Source organism: Tyto alba, unplaced genomic scaffold (assembly GCF_018691265.1).
Source record: "Tyto alba isolate M040663 unplaced genomic scaffold, T.alba_DEE_v4.0 Super-Scaffold_14, whole genome shotgun sequence".
Lineage (NCBI taxonomy): Eukaryota > Metazoa > Chordata > Aves > Strigiformes > Tytonidae > Tyto > Tyto alba.
The window spans coordinates 60,041,628-60,057,645 of record NW_024881276.1 but is presented as its reverse complement, the minus strand read 5'-3'; the positions used below and the strand labels follow the sequence as shown (position 1 = coordinate 60,057,645).

The 16,018-nt window shown below is 38.8% G+C and overlaps 1 protein-coding gene across 7 annotated transcripts in view; it reads right to left on the bottom strand.

The window, feature by feature from the left end:
- The window catches only part of SPAG17 (sperm associated antigen 17), a 120,477-nt gene that overhangs the window by 74,664 nt on the left and 29,795 nt on the right, over window positions 1-16,018 (bottom strand). For 6 of the 7 annotated variants that reach the window (XM_042788505.1, XM_042788508.1, XM_042788509.1 and 3 more), the window contains exons 6-12: window positions 15,374-15,568; window positions 7,539-7,720; window positions 4,359-4,514; window positions 3,560-3,641; window positions 3,090-3,208; window positions 2,013-2,150; window positions 1,813-1,926 (exon numbers count right to left, since the gene is read on the bottom strand). In XM_042788505.1, coding sequence (XP_042644439.1) covers window positions 1,813-1,926; window positions 2,013-2,150; window positions 3,090-3,208; window positions 3,560-3,641; window positions 4,359-4,514; window positions 7,539-7,720; window positions 15,374-15,568 — 986 coding nt within the window. The remainder of the gene's footprint in view (window positions 1-1,812; window positions 1,927-2,012; window positions 2,151-3,089; window positions 3,209-3,559; window positions 3,642-4,358; window positions 4,515-7,538; window positions 7,721-15,373; window positions 15,569-16,018) is intronic. The other variant, XM_042788506.1, reaches the window with a different exon arrangement.

The following is a 16,018-nucleotide window of genomic DNA, read 5'->3' as shown; positions in this document are numbered from 1 at the left end:
CTATATCCTGAATTTCCTCTTCAGCAAATACATAATATACATCAAGTATATGCCTGCTAAGACCATCTCTATCAGTGATTACTCAGTTGTGTCTTCTGCTTGAATACCTCCAATGTGTCAAGCTCGATTTGTTTCTGAATACTGTTTTAATCAGTGGTTGTCAGAGTATTCCACAGACAATCTGTAATTCATGAAGCCAGGCAGACACACTAGCTATGAAATCTAAATCTGTATTATCACTTGTATTACCTTCAGGGTATTTTCAAAGTTTAATGGTAAAACTACACCTTGGCTTTGGAAAAATTTGAGAAATTCACAGTGATCTTTTGGTTCAAGAAAGTCTGGGAACTCTTATTTGGCAATAATCCCAAACCTTGCAGTCTCTGAACCTTTCTGCCTCTGTTAGAATATGGCAATGCCTTGGTTATTTAGCCAACCTGATTACACTTCTTGTGTTCACTAATACCCTCTGTATCTTTTCTTATACTACTCTACATCTTAGTATTTAATTTAGCCTACAGGTTAAATCACTGTTATCAAGTTAGTAACTCATTTTCCACAGTTTCATCAGTGTTTGACTACAGTAAACTAAAGGGGTTCTGTAATCTCTCATCTATGCTGTCCTGGGTTGAGTGAGTGGTGGAGTTTTTTGGTGGCAGGGGAGGGGGCTATCGGGGCGGCCCCCTGGGAGAAGCTTCTTGAAGCTCCCCCAGCTCCAAGCCAGCTCCACTTCTGTTTGGGAAATTGAGCCAATCGGCTGCGCCCCTGTGATAACGTATTTAAGAAGGGATGTGGTGACAGGCAGTGGGACTTGTGAGGAGGAGTCGCTGCAGCTGCATGAACACCAAGGTCAGTGGAGGAACGGAGGAAGAAAGGAGGGGGGAGGTGTGCCAGAGCAGAGACCCCCCTGTATCCTGTGGTGAGACGGCAGGGCGGCACCCCTGCCACCCATGGAGATTTACGGTGGAGCAGACATTGATTTATGGCCTGTGGCTTCTGCTTGGTATAATCAAGGTGCTGTGCCCGAAGAAGGCCGGGGTCTCATGGGAAAAGGCAGCCCCGCTGCTGTAATTCAGTGCTGGGAGGATTGCAGCATGCGGGGGAGTCCCACGCCGGAGCAGCTCGGGAAGGGCTGCAGCCGTGGGAGGGAATCCAGTCAGAGGAAGTTGGTGACCCATGACGGAGCAGTGTGGGGAACGCTGCGGCCCATGAGAGGAGCTCATGTTGGAGAAAGTTTGTGGAGGACTGTCTCCTGTGAGAGGGGGACCACGATGGAGCAGGAGGAACAAGTTCCGGAAACTCCTCTCACCGAAGATGAAGGAAGTGGCAGCGCTGACTGCACCCCCCATTCCCTGCCCCTGCGCCACTGGGGGAGGAGGTAGAGATATCGGGAGCAGAGCTGAGCCCGGGGAGAAGGGAGGGGTGGGGGGAAGGTGTTCTCAAGATGTGGCAATGCTTCTCACTGTCTTACTCTGTTATGTGTTGTCTGTGTCTGTAATAAATGTATGGGTTTTTTTTCTTCCCCTAACGAGTCTGCCTTTTGCTCGTGATCATAAAAGGGGGATTTTTCCCCATCCCAGTCCTATCTTGAACCCCAAGCCTGGCTCTCTGTCCCTTCTCATTGCCGGAGGGGAAGGGAGAGAGAACTGCTGCATTGTGGTTGGCTGCCAATCAGGCCTAAACCACAACAATGCCAAAGGCTAAACATTCTTATTAATAGTGCAAACAGATCACTGAAATCAATATAATGGTCCATTTATGATGTGTGCTCTATCAGTAGCAGTAACTCACTGCTTCTAGGTAGAACTATACCTTCAGCAGGTGCAACCGCTGAGCCAGGGTATCATGGTAGTTAAATAACAGAGGGTACTTGGTGGTGACAGTCTTTTTTTCACTGTATTTAGGAGAAAAGTAGTCATATAGATTCTGTTAAAAAAAAAGAAAGATGTATTAAACCCCAAATAATCAGATGTATTTGTCATTTTAGGAAATGAACAAAAGACAACACAAACCTTTTTTTCACTCTCAGAAAGTGAAAGAGAAGGAAGGACAGAGGCTATGTGATCTGCAATGGTATGATGTAGCCCATCTGCCCGAGGCTCTGGTACCACCAGACTAGGTGGTATAAGGTCTTCTTCACTTGCAATAACCTGGCAAACACAATGTGTTAGCTTTCATTACAGTATGACTGCTGCTTAATTTCATTAACACTACCAAGCAGATCCTGCTATAAGCTAAACACACATCCATAAATTTTGTCAGGAAAGAAAACCATATTTTTTTTCTACAAGTAGCAAAAATGAAATTCTTCATGTTGGTTCCTGTCCAAAACAAAGATTATGGAAAACAAAATGAAATGTTTTCTCCTATTATTAATTTTTGGAAGGATTAAATGTTTTCTCCTAATATTTACTTTTGTAAGGACCATAAGAAAAATATTTTCAACTTGAAATGTTAAGAATTGTTAATGAACACATATAATTAAAAACGGATTTTGTATCAGGTGTCAGGCGTTATTTTGAGTATTTTTCGCCTGAGTCTATTTTCAGACTAAATTTCAAAAAATAAAAAAAATAAGATTGTATTGAAATCTTATTTCTAAAAGAAGGAGGATTTCCAAATCATACTGTTGGTCTCTGCTAACTCATCTATTGTGCCTGAGCTCAACAGAAGTAAGATCTGTCTAGCACTAGCACTGATATACTCCACTTTTATGCTAGGCTTGCCTTAAGACCTGTGTATTGAGTAGAACAGTAAAACTTCAGCATCAAAATATTGTTGCAGGACATGAAAACTTGTTATTGATATAGCTAAGAAATTACGACTTTTTCGTCATTTGTTTATATTGGATCTGTAGTCTTGAAACAATAATTTTGAAATAACATTGTATATACAAGGTAAGTGCACAATACAAAAGAAAACCAAAGACGTTGCTCTCGATTCCTTCGTACTGAACCTCCTTGGTCAGTGCCTCCATGCACAGTCTCTTATTTTAGGCTGAAACAGATGGATTTATTGATCTTTGATCAATTCATTATATCAGGTCTAAGCTAAATTAGCCACAGGAATTATAAAGATAACATTCCCACCTGTTCCAACATGCAGTTCAGCATTAAGGGTACAGAAATGTATTCCTCAGGAATCTGACTCAGCAAGTCATTGTAATACCTCATGTCAATGGAAGTAGCCAAAAAAGAAGCTTCTTCCTCTGTTGTAATAAGAGATAAAACATTAAGATCAATTTATTTAGAAATGCCAATTTATATTACCAACTAGTTCAACCTTCAGACAATTTTTCTTAAAAAAGACTAATGAAGTCCATTATTGTAGAGCTCTTAAATCTGACTATGACTATAGGAACAGATAGAAAAAGTGATTTTCTAAATAACTTTGTTACCACCACTGCAGTTTCCAGAGACTTACACAATGTATTCATCAAGAAACTGTTCTCACAACATGAAATCACATCTTCAGCTTACTGTGCAAATAATTTCATGGGTTTGTACTGTCAGATGAATGAATGGTATGACAAACAAGTACTTTAATCCTTTAGACATACCCTGTGACAAAACTGCTGTTGGCAGAATTTCTTCTGTTTGCCCTTTTTTCTTTGAAGGTGTAATCTGTGATGTTGATGGTACCTAAAGGAACAGAAACAAAGATAAAAAAACTCACAAACAGTAAACCAAATGAGGATTGCACAAATAGGTGGGAGAAATTACTTTTATTTAGCTTTGGTTACCTACCCTAGACTAGATGCTAAACTTTTAAATGGCTGGTATTAGGGGAGGGAAATCCCACCTAACTCTGAATGGAACAAGATAGTAAGAATGTAGTTTTACGAATGCTTTAAATGAGCATTCAGTAGTACTGCTACAGATGGATTAAGCCCATTTTTTCCCTGTCACTAGACTAGTACACATCCAAATAAGCCACTTTCTTCTGCCCACTTAAGCTTTTGTCTACCATGATCAAAATAAAGAAACTGATCTTGCATGGAACTAATAATCTTTTTTTGATAGTTCACAAATCTGCAACAAGAAATAGTAGCTCTGTTCAGGCATATTGATTTTTCAGACACAAGAAGGTGTCATCAGAAGCTATTTAAGGAATTTTTACACCTGTGATACTTTATGCCTATGATTCTTCAAATTTTCCTTTTTTTTCTGTTTCCCCAATGCTCAGCTATTTTTTTTCAATTTTTGAGGTTTTAAATGCTGAAGACAAAAATCCCAATTTCACTCACAGAAAATTACACATGGAGTGATAGTTCAAGGTGAATTTTTGAGTGCAGAACTGAAGACAGGCAATTCTAGCCTATAACTAATCATTCTCTACAAGAAGAGAAGGATCCTTGCCTCATTTACAGGTGGTTGTGTCGATTTGATCTCTGATAATGCAGGCACATTAATAAACTTGGTGTTTTCCAAGTAGTTACAATGCTGTCTTCTCCAGTCCAGGCAGTCATACATTAAACAAGCAATGCTTTCAAACAGTGCAGTGCCAAATGCAAGCTATGACAGAAAATCAGATACAAAGGATGAAGTTTGAATACAAAAGTGTCATGTAACTTAGCCACATGAGTCATTAGCTCTCTAACCAGCAGATATACAACTGCTTAAAAAACTACCAAGGGATTTTTTTTTTCCACTAATTCAAAATGTTTTATTGAGTTATTCTAAGAAGCAAAGCCTCTTCATTTTTATTTGCCTAAACACTGCCACACCACAGTACGGACTGAGTACTGCCTAACTGCATTAGTTGCTATAAAGTCTAACTCGTCTTAACACTAACTGTTCAAGGTCTGCTCTCTTGGAATTGGAATTTACGTTATTTTTTTTGGATGGGAAGGAATGGGAGAGGTAACTTAAAATAACTGCTTTATATCATATATGCATGTTTCTCCTGGTGATCAACCTGTAGCATATTTGCAATATCAACCATCCTCCCACCCTAGAAGGATACAAAACAAAAAATAAAAACCCAACCAAGTAATCAATGTATTCTCATATTATTTTCTTTATTTCTGTTGTCATTTTAAAACAAAGAAAGCCTCAAGAACTGAACTCTGAGTTCCATAGCCGTGCAAGCAAAGGAATGTCAGCATACTGCCTGAATGTCCAAAGAGTTAAGGTTCTTGAGGTAATGTATTCTGGTTTTCACCGAAGCTTGGGAGGAATAAAAAGAGTAATAGCAAGTGCTATTTTAAATGTGAGATGTTTTTGTACAAATACCAAAGCCCTTATCTGAGACCACAGGCCACACACTCAAGTTTCAGTGGCTTTAATGGACATATTCTTCTCCTGAACATCCTAGACATTGTGGAAAAGATGAAATTATTATAATTTTTAGACAATTTCTGTCAACAGCCCTTTTCTGAGTGGTTCTTTCACTTCTGTGAAAATAGGGGAAGTCCCTCATATTAAGAAGTTTGCCTCTAACAGCTGGCTATCAACACTGGATGTCCCAATTTTATATTTCCTAAAATAAAACACAGTGAAGAAGTACAACTGTAAATAAGCACCAAATATATTAACCAACCCTTAAGAAGTATTAGGCATCTGTTTTCTTCAACTCAGACCCTCTTTATGGCACTTCAAAACAATCACCCCAAATTATTGTTCCATCAGTTATGGAATACTTGCCTCACTTTTCATAACATCTAAAGACTAGAGGAGATATTTGGGAGAGAATTTATATTTGTGAAAACAGAATTTTCAGAGTTAATATGCTTGCACCTTTGTTTTCCCAATTCTGTCCTCTGCTGAAGAACAGGTTAGTATAAAAGCATTCTATTCATATATTACTTAAAAGAGATCACTAGAGCACATGAACATTTTAATTAAAATATTGGAGTGTTTTGAATGCATAATCTTTTAAACAAAACAAGATCTTTTACAAAGTTACAAGTAACAAAACCTGACACTACTCAATGGGATACATGCAAAGTTTAATATAATTACAATTTGTTTGCTCTCTCCTCTTCTTAGGACAGACACAGATGCTTGTCAAAAGTTTCCTGACTTTAACCATTAGTGACTCTTGAACAAAGAAAAATATTTTTTAAAGTATTTTCCTTTCTAAAGATCTGAAATTGGAGACTACTTGCTGAATATAATACTCTACCATTTTTATATTGATGTCTAACAGTTTGCCACAAGAGTTTTCCTTCTGTATATCTCGGACTCCATAGATGCAGCAAGCTATCTCCAGCAAGTCCACCAGAACAGACTTACACTATCCGCCTATGATTTCACAACTTACATTCCTCCCATCTATTTCTCTGAAACCTTACAAATGTTCCTACTTCTTTAGAGCTCTGCTGAATTCTGGGATACAGAAGAACGTGAAATTACAACTACAATCTGCTGGAACATTTTCAGTGACAGATCACTCCTCTTTTATTTCAGCTATAGTATAGCTCCTCACAGGATGTTCATGAGCAGCAACAGTCCCTATAATATGTGATTATGGGGAAGATACACAAGATAAAAATCTTTTTTCCCAAAATAGGCTCTGTATTTCAAGATTCGATCAAGTGTATAATGATAAGTAATGTTGTAAATGGCAAACCTACACATTTCCACAATTGAGGCATATTTAGTCTATGGCTTGGAAACCATACACATGTGGATTTAGCCAAACTTGGTTCTGATCCCTTCAGGATCAAGGGTACTTCCTAGCTCACCAGACTGTTTATATACAGGATTTAGTGTACTATAAATAAGTGTTAGGAGGATGTAGTCTGTCCTTTAACCCTAATAATATAGACCACAAATATAGTAGGTTAAATTACGGCATGTTGCTTTAGTTTGCTTTAGCAGTTTGAATTTTTTACTGCTGCCACTGTGGACTGGAAATTACTGGACCTTTTCACTTCACTACACTTGAGAACTGAGGTTGGAAAAAATTTCAAATGGTTCACTTTCTCTTGCAGTACCTAGTAATATTCCTGACTCAGCAGGCTATATTAAGTAATAAATAAGTCAAAGCCATGTCTGGGTTGGACAAAAAGAATCAGTACTGGGTATGATAAAACAACATCTTATATCAAAAAGCATTCTTGCATTCATTTTTATTTATTCTTATGCAATACATTTCATGCATTTTCAAGATACAGTAAGTAGACCTGCTGTCTTGAGGACAAAAATATAATTATAGTATGAGGACAAATATATAATTTTTGTGTTATTTCATATGGACAGCTGACTCTCTAATATTAGAGATCCAAATTGCGTCTATTTAAAGATGCTGAATAAATTTAATACTGCAAACTGTTTTAAAATTCTGCTGCTGTGTTATACAATATTAAGAAACTCCAAGTCAGGTATTTTAATTCAAAGGACTCCTTGTGGATACATGCTGAATAAACTTGCTGGATATATAGGAAATAATTTTTGTTCAAGATTACAAATATACTAACTACCCTGGTTCTGTTTCATAGAACACTAAACTAAAATTCCTGTCATTTCTATATTGGTCTTAAATGTTACAAACCTCAAAGCATGGCACATACTGTGAAAGCAGAATCTACTAACCAGCATTTCTCCATCAGACCAATCAGAGGGAAAGGCACTCTCCTTAACTAGGTGATGAAGTCTGGCAACATCAAAGAGACTTGATCCACGCTTTCCACTGTTCAGAACTGGCTCCAGATATTTCCAAAATGTTTCCAGGTCTTTGATAGATTCATCTTTCTTTCTTTTCTCTGCTTCTACAACTAAAATTTGTAGAGTATTAGGTAAATCATGGTACAATGTATCCCTTTTTACACAAAGCACAAATCATATATTAGTCTTCCATAAGTACTGTTAAAATATTCCCATCCTCAGAGTCTCAGCAAAAACCTGACATTCAACCTGAGGATTAAAAAACCCTAGGAAGATAAAGTCTCAGTAAAACATGGTAGTTGTTTCAGAAGAAATAAAAATCAAAACCACACCCCTACCTCTCCCCCCTCAAACTGAACAACAGCAGTGAATGTCTGAAACCTAGGAAATGTAAAAATCCCAGGTTGCACTTTTCCAAAGCTGCCAGAACATACCCTGGCAAACCTGTTCTTGAAGTACAGGGTAAGCAAGCCTTATTATCACAATTTTATTGGTGTGGAAGTTGGGTCAAAATGAGATTAAGGTACGGTATGACTATGAATAGCAACCCTAGAAGTTGTGTGTTTTCCATTTTTACTGCATCAATGATCAATTTTCAAAGATGCACTAGCTACAGAAAAAAAAAAAAAAACAAAACAAAAAAACATTCTCTCAATGTCAAACTTACAATCACAGTCTGGAATCTAAGATCAATCATACTTTTTATAGTCCAATTTAAGAGATGTAAGGACACTAAACCTGCAGTGTCTTGCTTTCATTTGGACTTATGGGTGCTCAGCACTTCTAAACCTAAGCATGAAGGCCAAATACCTCACTTGTATAATTCAAATGGTCCCATGGGTTTAAAACAAAACAAATCAGTGAGGCTATGAACTCTTCAAAAAACGCTGATCTCCTTAAGGTTTCCCAAGTTATACATGACTTCTATAGCAGCCAACAGAAATGTTTACCAATTAACTTATAAAATGGTTTTATCACGATTCAGAAGATGTCCCATTAAGTGACTCTAGAAACTGGGTAGAAGACCTGGGAACTCTCTGCCAACAGATTCTGTAGGTATAAAACATTCTCATGAGTTCAAGGGAAGACTGAATAAGTACTTAGAAAACAAATAAACTAAATTCATTGAGGTTTACTAAAAAGACAAAACACATCAGGATCGGGAAAATTTGCTGACTTGAAAATAACTGGTAGCTAGGTATGCATTGAGAAGTTTCATACATGCTTTACTTATTACTCTACTCTTTTCCTTCCATTCCTTACCTTTACTTTTCCTTGGGCATTAATTTATGAGCACTTCTGGAGATAGATCATTTGTCTAGATGGTCCCCTGATCTTAAAATGTTCTATGCTCCTAATAGCTAATTTCAGTCACAGGACCATCCTTTCTCTTAGTTTTTCATCTGCTCATGAAAGATATCCCCTAATTCAGGATAATACCTCACTTGTGGCAATGTTCCCCTAACAAACAGCTTTGAAAGCACATCTGGGGCTGCTCAGTCAATGGATTCATCTCTGCATTTTTGAATGAAAGGTGAATGGCACTGTGCTATTAACATTGTAGCTAGACATTCCTGTTTTACAACAGAAGAGTAATAACATTTTACTATCTCTGACCCATAGTTTAATAATAAACAACACACAAAAATGTGTATGACACTTAGGCTTCCCCTTTCACAGAAACATCAGTTTGTTGGGATCAATCATGAGATGCCCTGCCCTTGACTACTGGCTCCCCTCTTCATTCTTTTGCCTGCAAGCCTAAGGCTTTTCTTTCCTCAATTATATTTTCATCATGTAAACTCTCTCAGAATGAATTAAAGTTTTCATGAGTAACCCCAGAAGAAGGTGCAGATGCTGGGAGACACTTTCAATACAGGAGAGATTTGGTACAATCCCACAGAGGAACTGAATTACCTCGGAATCTTCAGTAATAGAAATGAAACAGTACCCAGCAGTACACTACATGATATTGGGAAAACACCACCAAAAAAATCTGTTATCATCATACAACAGTGGAAGAAAAACATCTAGTATATACTAATACATTACATAGCAATTTTGAACCATCACTGTGAAAAGAGAAATCCTGAGAATCACTAGGATGTGTCAAGTCACATGTTTCCAGCAGAAATGGAGAAAAATTAATTCCGTTTTGTCAGGCTGAGAGATTGGTCTGAGTCCTCTCATTAGCTCCCAGAAATGCTGAATTGGTAGTAGCACAGCTACTAGGATGATTACAGGAACAGAAAACTAACCATATGAAAGGGTATTAGCAGTGCTTGACTTGGTAACGTCACAAAATGAAAGCCACCAGGGGATTCAAACACCTGGGAAGTAAAAGAACATGAAAGTTGTGGTCCCAAATCCATGATTCATGTGTATTCATGCTAACAACAACAGAAACACTATAACATGACTGCATTTACAGGTTAATGTCTTCCCATCTAAAAGTTTCTCTGTACATTATTGAAATGATCAGCCACAATCCATTTTGTAAGTCATTCAGCTATGAAATACTTGAGTTAATGCCTGCTCCAAGGCACAATTAACTCTACCAGTATCACTGCTGACAGATGTTTGCCTTAATATAACCTTAAAAGCCTCAAAACTATTCCTACTTGGTGTACTTCAGTACTTCCCTAACCTCACCTGTGGAAAGTTTCTTCATGCTACATTGTATTTTCTCTATTGCAAATGAAACTCTTAATTTTCCGTCCTAGCCTCTTACAAACTTGAAAACTGTCATCATTTCTCCACTACATCATTCAGCCTTCTCTTCATAATTTTTTCCTCATAGGTAAAATTGTATAGATCCCTAATAATTGTCTCTTCCAACATTCGGAATTCTTCTGATTGACACGCATTTCTTACAAGGTCTTACCTCACTGTTGATTTATGTGGTAAGATTACTTCAGGTGTTTTTTAGGACATATTCTCATTTATAATCTGGAGATGGTATTTGTTTTTTAGTGGCATAGTGATGTTGCTGACTTACGTTCATTTGTGAAGTCAGCATGACAGCTTATCTTCCAAACCTAATCATGTGTTTCCTAGCCTTTATTTTCACATTTAATTATTCTTGTATAAGCATACTATATTGTTCATACTAAACAGAATAGTCTTTTTTCAAGAATATTACTCTCTATTCTGTCAAGAAAATTTTGCATCTGAATCACACCCTCTTTTCCAATACCCATGACAATATCAAGTAATACCAGACACAGAACAAATTCCCTTGAGTCCACTCCATGCATCCTTCTATTTGATAGTAAACCTGTAACAGTTACTCTAGAGAGGCCACAATTTTTGAATGAGACTGCACCTACTATGTATTTATTTTCATCTAGACCTATCTTGCTCACTGTGGGCCACGTGAAGTAGCCTTATTAAAATCCAAATATACAACACAGACTATTCCTCTGCTTAGAAGGCCAGTACTTCATTTTGTAAGGAAAATAAAATTGTCTGACATGATTTTTCCTTGAACAGCGTACACTAGCTGTTACTCATCTTCTAATTTTTCTTTTAAGTGGTTATAAATCATTTGTTCCAGTATTTTTCCAGAAACAGAAATTAAGCAGATCACAGTGCCTTGGCTATTTGTGTTCCATTCCCTTTTTCTCACAGCTCTTTTTCCACTATCTTACTTGTTCTTTATGAGTTCTCAAATGTAAATGAGAATGTCAGGCAAAGCTTTAAACGGAATACAATTTAAATTAATCTGAATCAGCTGATCTGAAATGTTCTCTACCTTACCTAAGTAGAACTCAGTTGTTTTACCTATTCCTCCACAATTTCTTGAAGCTGAATTTTTCTGCTATCAGTAATAACTGTGCCTAGTTATAACTATCATTTGTCTGCAATGATATTTATAGTGAAAACAGATAAATCCCCCCCCAACACACATGTCAACAAGAAGTACAGAAAGCTGCCCTACTAACCACGGCCAGCCTTCTCAGGATCACCTTCTGACGGTTCTTCCTCTCTGTTTTGCAGCAGACAAACATTTTCCCTGGTCCTCCTCCTGCATCCCATTTTGTACCTTGGTGTTTCTGATTTTGTGCCAATGGGCTCATAATAAACATATATTCTCATTCCTAGTGACCCGACTTATTTCTAATTCTTAAATGCTTCCTTATATCTGAGGTCCACAAAGAATGCATGGTTTAGTCAAGACGTTTTCTTACTGTGCAACCTATCCTTTCTTACTAGTGAGGAAAACTTGCATTACTGCCTATAACACTACTTACACAAGATACTATCATCCATATTTACATTTTTTCCCCTTTAAAAAGTTTCCTCACAAATTTTACTTACTAATTATTGAAGTTTACTAAGGTCTTCCTGTTATTATACATACAAGACAATGAAAAGATCATATATCTTGGGAAATATTTGGGGAAACCTGATCCTGCCTTCTCAACCCCAGCAGGTGTGGTAAATAAAATGAAAATAAACAAACCCACACTTTCTGCTCTCTGCACTTTCCACAATTTTCTAGTAAGACATTACCTTTAAATTTTACAAGTTCTAACAAAACTATAAGAAGCTGGAAATTATGTTTTCCTCTCATTCTTTTCCCAGGGAGAAGATTGCTCGAACAAATTCAAACATTACTTCTTCACATCTATCAGTTGGTGTGGTGATTGCCTAAGTCTTAAAGGCTAAATCTATATGACTCATTTTAGCTCACCTCGGCACCACTGGGGACAGATCCCCTACTGCCCACACAATGTAGCACTTGCCCTGAGGCAATATGAGTATCCCTTGGCCAGCATGAACGGGAAGGAAGGAATAGCATGCTGAGATAGTTCAGCCTTCACCACACTCATAGATAACTGGTTTGTATTCATCAGTGGTCAGAATGACAGTGAGTCACACCATCCCATCTCATGTCCTTCAGTGTTCCAACATAACCAACCCTCATAACCCTCTCTCCTGCCCAACACACCCAGGACACCATTCTTCTCATTTACTGGGTTGCTCATGCCATCTCAACATTGTCAGAATCCATCACAAGGGATTGCAGAAAGTCAATATGCACAGTTATAATTAGAACCATAATTATTAGTAAAAAAACGCCTGTATGAACAATTACAGCTACCAACTCAGTTTTCTCACTTAGATTTATTTATCATCATACTTTGACTTAGATTTAAAATAATTTAGGTCATAAGAGACCTTAATCTAATGCTCAAAGCATGATCAACAGGAAATTCAGACAACAGGCTCAGGGCTTTATCCAGCTCTGTCTTAAAAACTCCCACGACAGAGATCCCACAACCTCTACGAGCAACTTGTTGCAATGCTTGATTGCCTTTGAGGTAATTTCTGTCCATCCATCCATCCATCCATCCATCCATCCATCCATCCATCCATCCATCCATCCATCCATCCATCCATCCATCACTCCCTTCCCTTATATCTTTCCAGAATCTTCTATTCCAATTACAGAATCACAGAATGGTTGATGTTGAAAGGGACTCCTGGGGGTCATCTGGTCCAACTCCTCTGCTCAAGCAGGATCACCTAGAGCAGGTTGCCCAGGTTCATGTCCAGATGGCTTTTGAGTATCTCCACGGATGAAGACTCCAGAACCTCTCTGGGAAACGTGTGCCAGTGTTGAGACACTCTCCCAGTAAAAACGTGTTTCCTTGTGTTCAGGTAAAACCTCCTGTGTTTCAGTATTTGCCATCACCTCTTGTCCTGTGACTGAACACCGCTGAAAAGAGCCTGGCTTCTTTTTCTTCGCACCCTCGCTTCAGGCATTTATACACATTGATTAGATCTCTCTGGGCTTTCTCTTCTCCAGGGTAAACATCCCCAGCTCTCTCAGACTCTCCTCATATGAGAGATGCTCCAGTCCCTTAAACATCTTTGTGGTTGTTTGATAGACTCTCTCCTGTAGCTCCATATCTCTCCTGTACTGAGGAGCCCAGAACTGGACACAGAACTGAAGGTGTGGCCTCACCAGTGCTGAAGGATCAACTGCCTTGACCTGATGCAGCCCAGGATACCATTAGCGTTGTTTCCTACAAAGGGACATTGCTGGCCCATGTTCAACTAAGTGCCACCACCCTTAGGTCCTTTTCTGTCAAGCTGCTTTACAGCTGGTCAGCCCCCACCATGAACTGCTGCGTGGGGTTATTCCTCCTCAGGTGCAGGACTTTGCCCTTGCCCTTGTATTTTATGAGGCTCCTACCAGCCCAATTCTCCAGCCTGTCGAGGTCCCTCTGAACAGCAACACAACCCTCTGGTGTTTCAGCCACTCCTCCCAGTTTTGTATCACCAGAGTACTTGCTAAGGGTATATTCTGCCCCACTATCCTGATCCTTAATGGAGATGTTGAGCAGGACTCATACCACTGATCACTACCCCCTGGGCCAGGCCACTCAGCCAGTTTTCAATCCACCTCAGTGTTTGCTAATCCATCCCATACTTCATCAGCTTCTTTATGAGAAGACAGTGCCAAAGGCCTTACTGAAGTCAGGGTAGACAATATTCACTGCTCTCTGCTCATCTATCAAGCCAGTCACATTATCACAGAAGGTTATCAGGTTGGTTAAGAATGACTTCCTCTTGGTAAATCCACACTGACTGACCAACTTCTTGTCCTTCATGTGCTTGGAAATTGCTTCCAGAATTAGTTGTTCCATCCCCTTCGCAAGGATTGAGGTGAGACTGAGCAGCCTTTAGTTCCATGAGTCCTGCTTCCTACCATTTCTGAAGACATGAGTGACACTTGCTTTCCTCCAGTCCTCAGGTACCTTTTCCAATTGCCATGATTTTTCAAAAGTTATTGAGAGTGTCCTCACAGTGACATCACAGCCAGCTGCCTCAGCATTCGTAAGTGCATCCCATCGAGTCCCATGGACTTATATATGTCCAATTTGCTTAAGTATTCCCTGACCCTATCATTTTCCATCAAGGGTATGTCTTTCTTGCTCCAGAATTTTCCCTTGTCTCTGGGGCCTGGGATTTCCAAATGCCATTCATGAGCACAACCACTTTTTCTTCTTCCATGTACCTCAAAATGAAGAACCTTGGTGCCCCATAAGCCTTCTCTTCTCCAGATCAAGCAAGCCAAGGTTCTCCAGCCATTCCTTAGAGGGTGGCTGTCTGCTGGACTCAAGCAAATTTGTTAGCATCTTTTTTGTACTGTAGAGCCCAGAACTCTTCTCATGAGAGCCAAGTAACGGGGAATAACCACTGCCTTTGAACTACTGGCTGTGTTACTACAGCTCAGTATGGTTAGCCTTCATTGATGGCTCATATTTAGCTCGCTGTTCACCAGAATCCCAGTTCAAGAGAGGTGTTACAGACTGGGGACAAGTGAGTACAATTCTTCTCTTGCTGGCGCCACAGTCCCAAAGTAGCCAGCTGCCCACTTCCCTTGAAATTACCAAATGAACCAAGTCTGCCTAGCAACTCAGCTTCCTAGCTAACAAGTCATGTAAGTATGCATTTGATAAATGTTGTTCTTTGGTGGCTTCTGCAGAAAACTATGGCAGCAATCACTGCTTGCTTGGTCAGTTCCTCTTTCTACTGTCCAGCTGATGCAAGTCTTTGCACTGGAAAACCATTTAGTTTGGTGGCCAACCAATGGCAATACCATTTTTGCACTAGCAAACACAACTGCTCACAGGTAGTACGTACAAACACAAGGCAAAGAGAGGGAGAAAAACAGAGCAGGAATAGTATTTACTTGAATATAAAATAGTCTCCTTTCTATGCAAATTTTGTTCTTATGACCAGATTACCTTCAGGTGAAAGTAAAGATTGTCCTTGAAGTTTAGCTGCTTCCAAGTATGTCTGCAACGGCTTATAATTCTCAGAAGAAATTCTAATCACACTTGAAATGTTAACCCCAAGATCAGACATCACAGGCAACAGCTGAGGGTTGTGGAAATCCAAAATTATAAAGTAATGATGGGCACCATCATCTGGTTCATCATCTGTTCAAAACACAACAAAACCAGATTAGAGTAACGACATTGAATAGCTAAACAAAATTCATTTTTCTTGACTATTAAATTAAGGTCAGAAAAACAGTTCTTCTATAACTTCACTGGAGTAATTACATATAAGTTTCAAAATATTATGCGCATTAGACTGGAGTTTTCTGTGGGAAACCACCTAGAATTCAACAGGAAGAATACAAGTCAGAAGTAATTGTTTGGAGAAGCACCAGAAGAAAAACTGGAGAAGCTGATTATAACCAGAATGCCAGCTGTAGCAGCATTTCTTTAAGTGCTTCTTTTTAAGGAGGAGTTTCATGTCAGGACATACATGCTCTAAATGGTAGTTTAAGCTATCCTATTTCATCCTGCATAAAGCTGTCCAGGGAGCACATACAGAGTAAGTTACTGTGTCTTAGATGACAATTTACATTAGCTGTAATAATT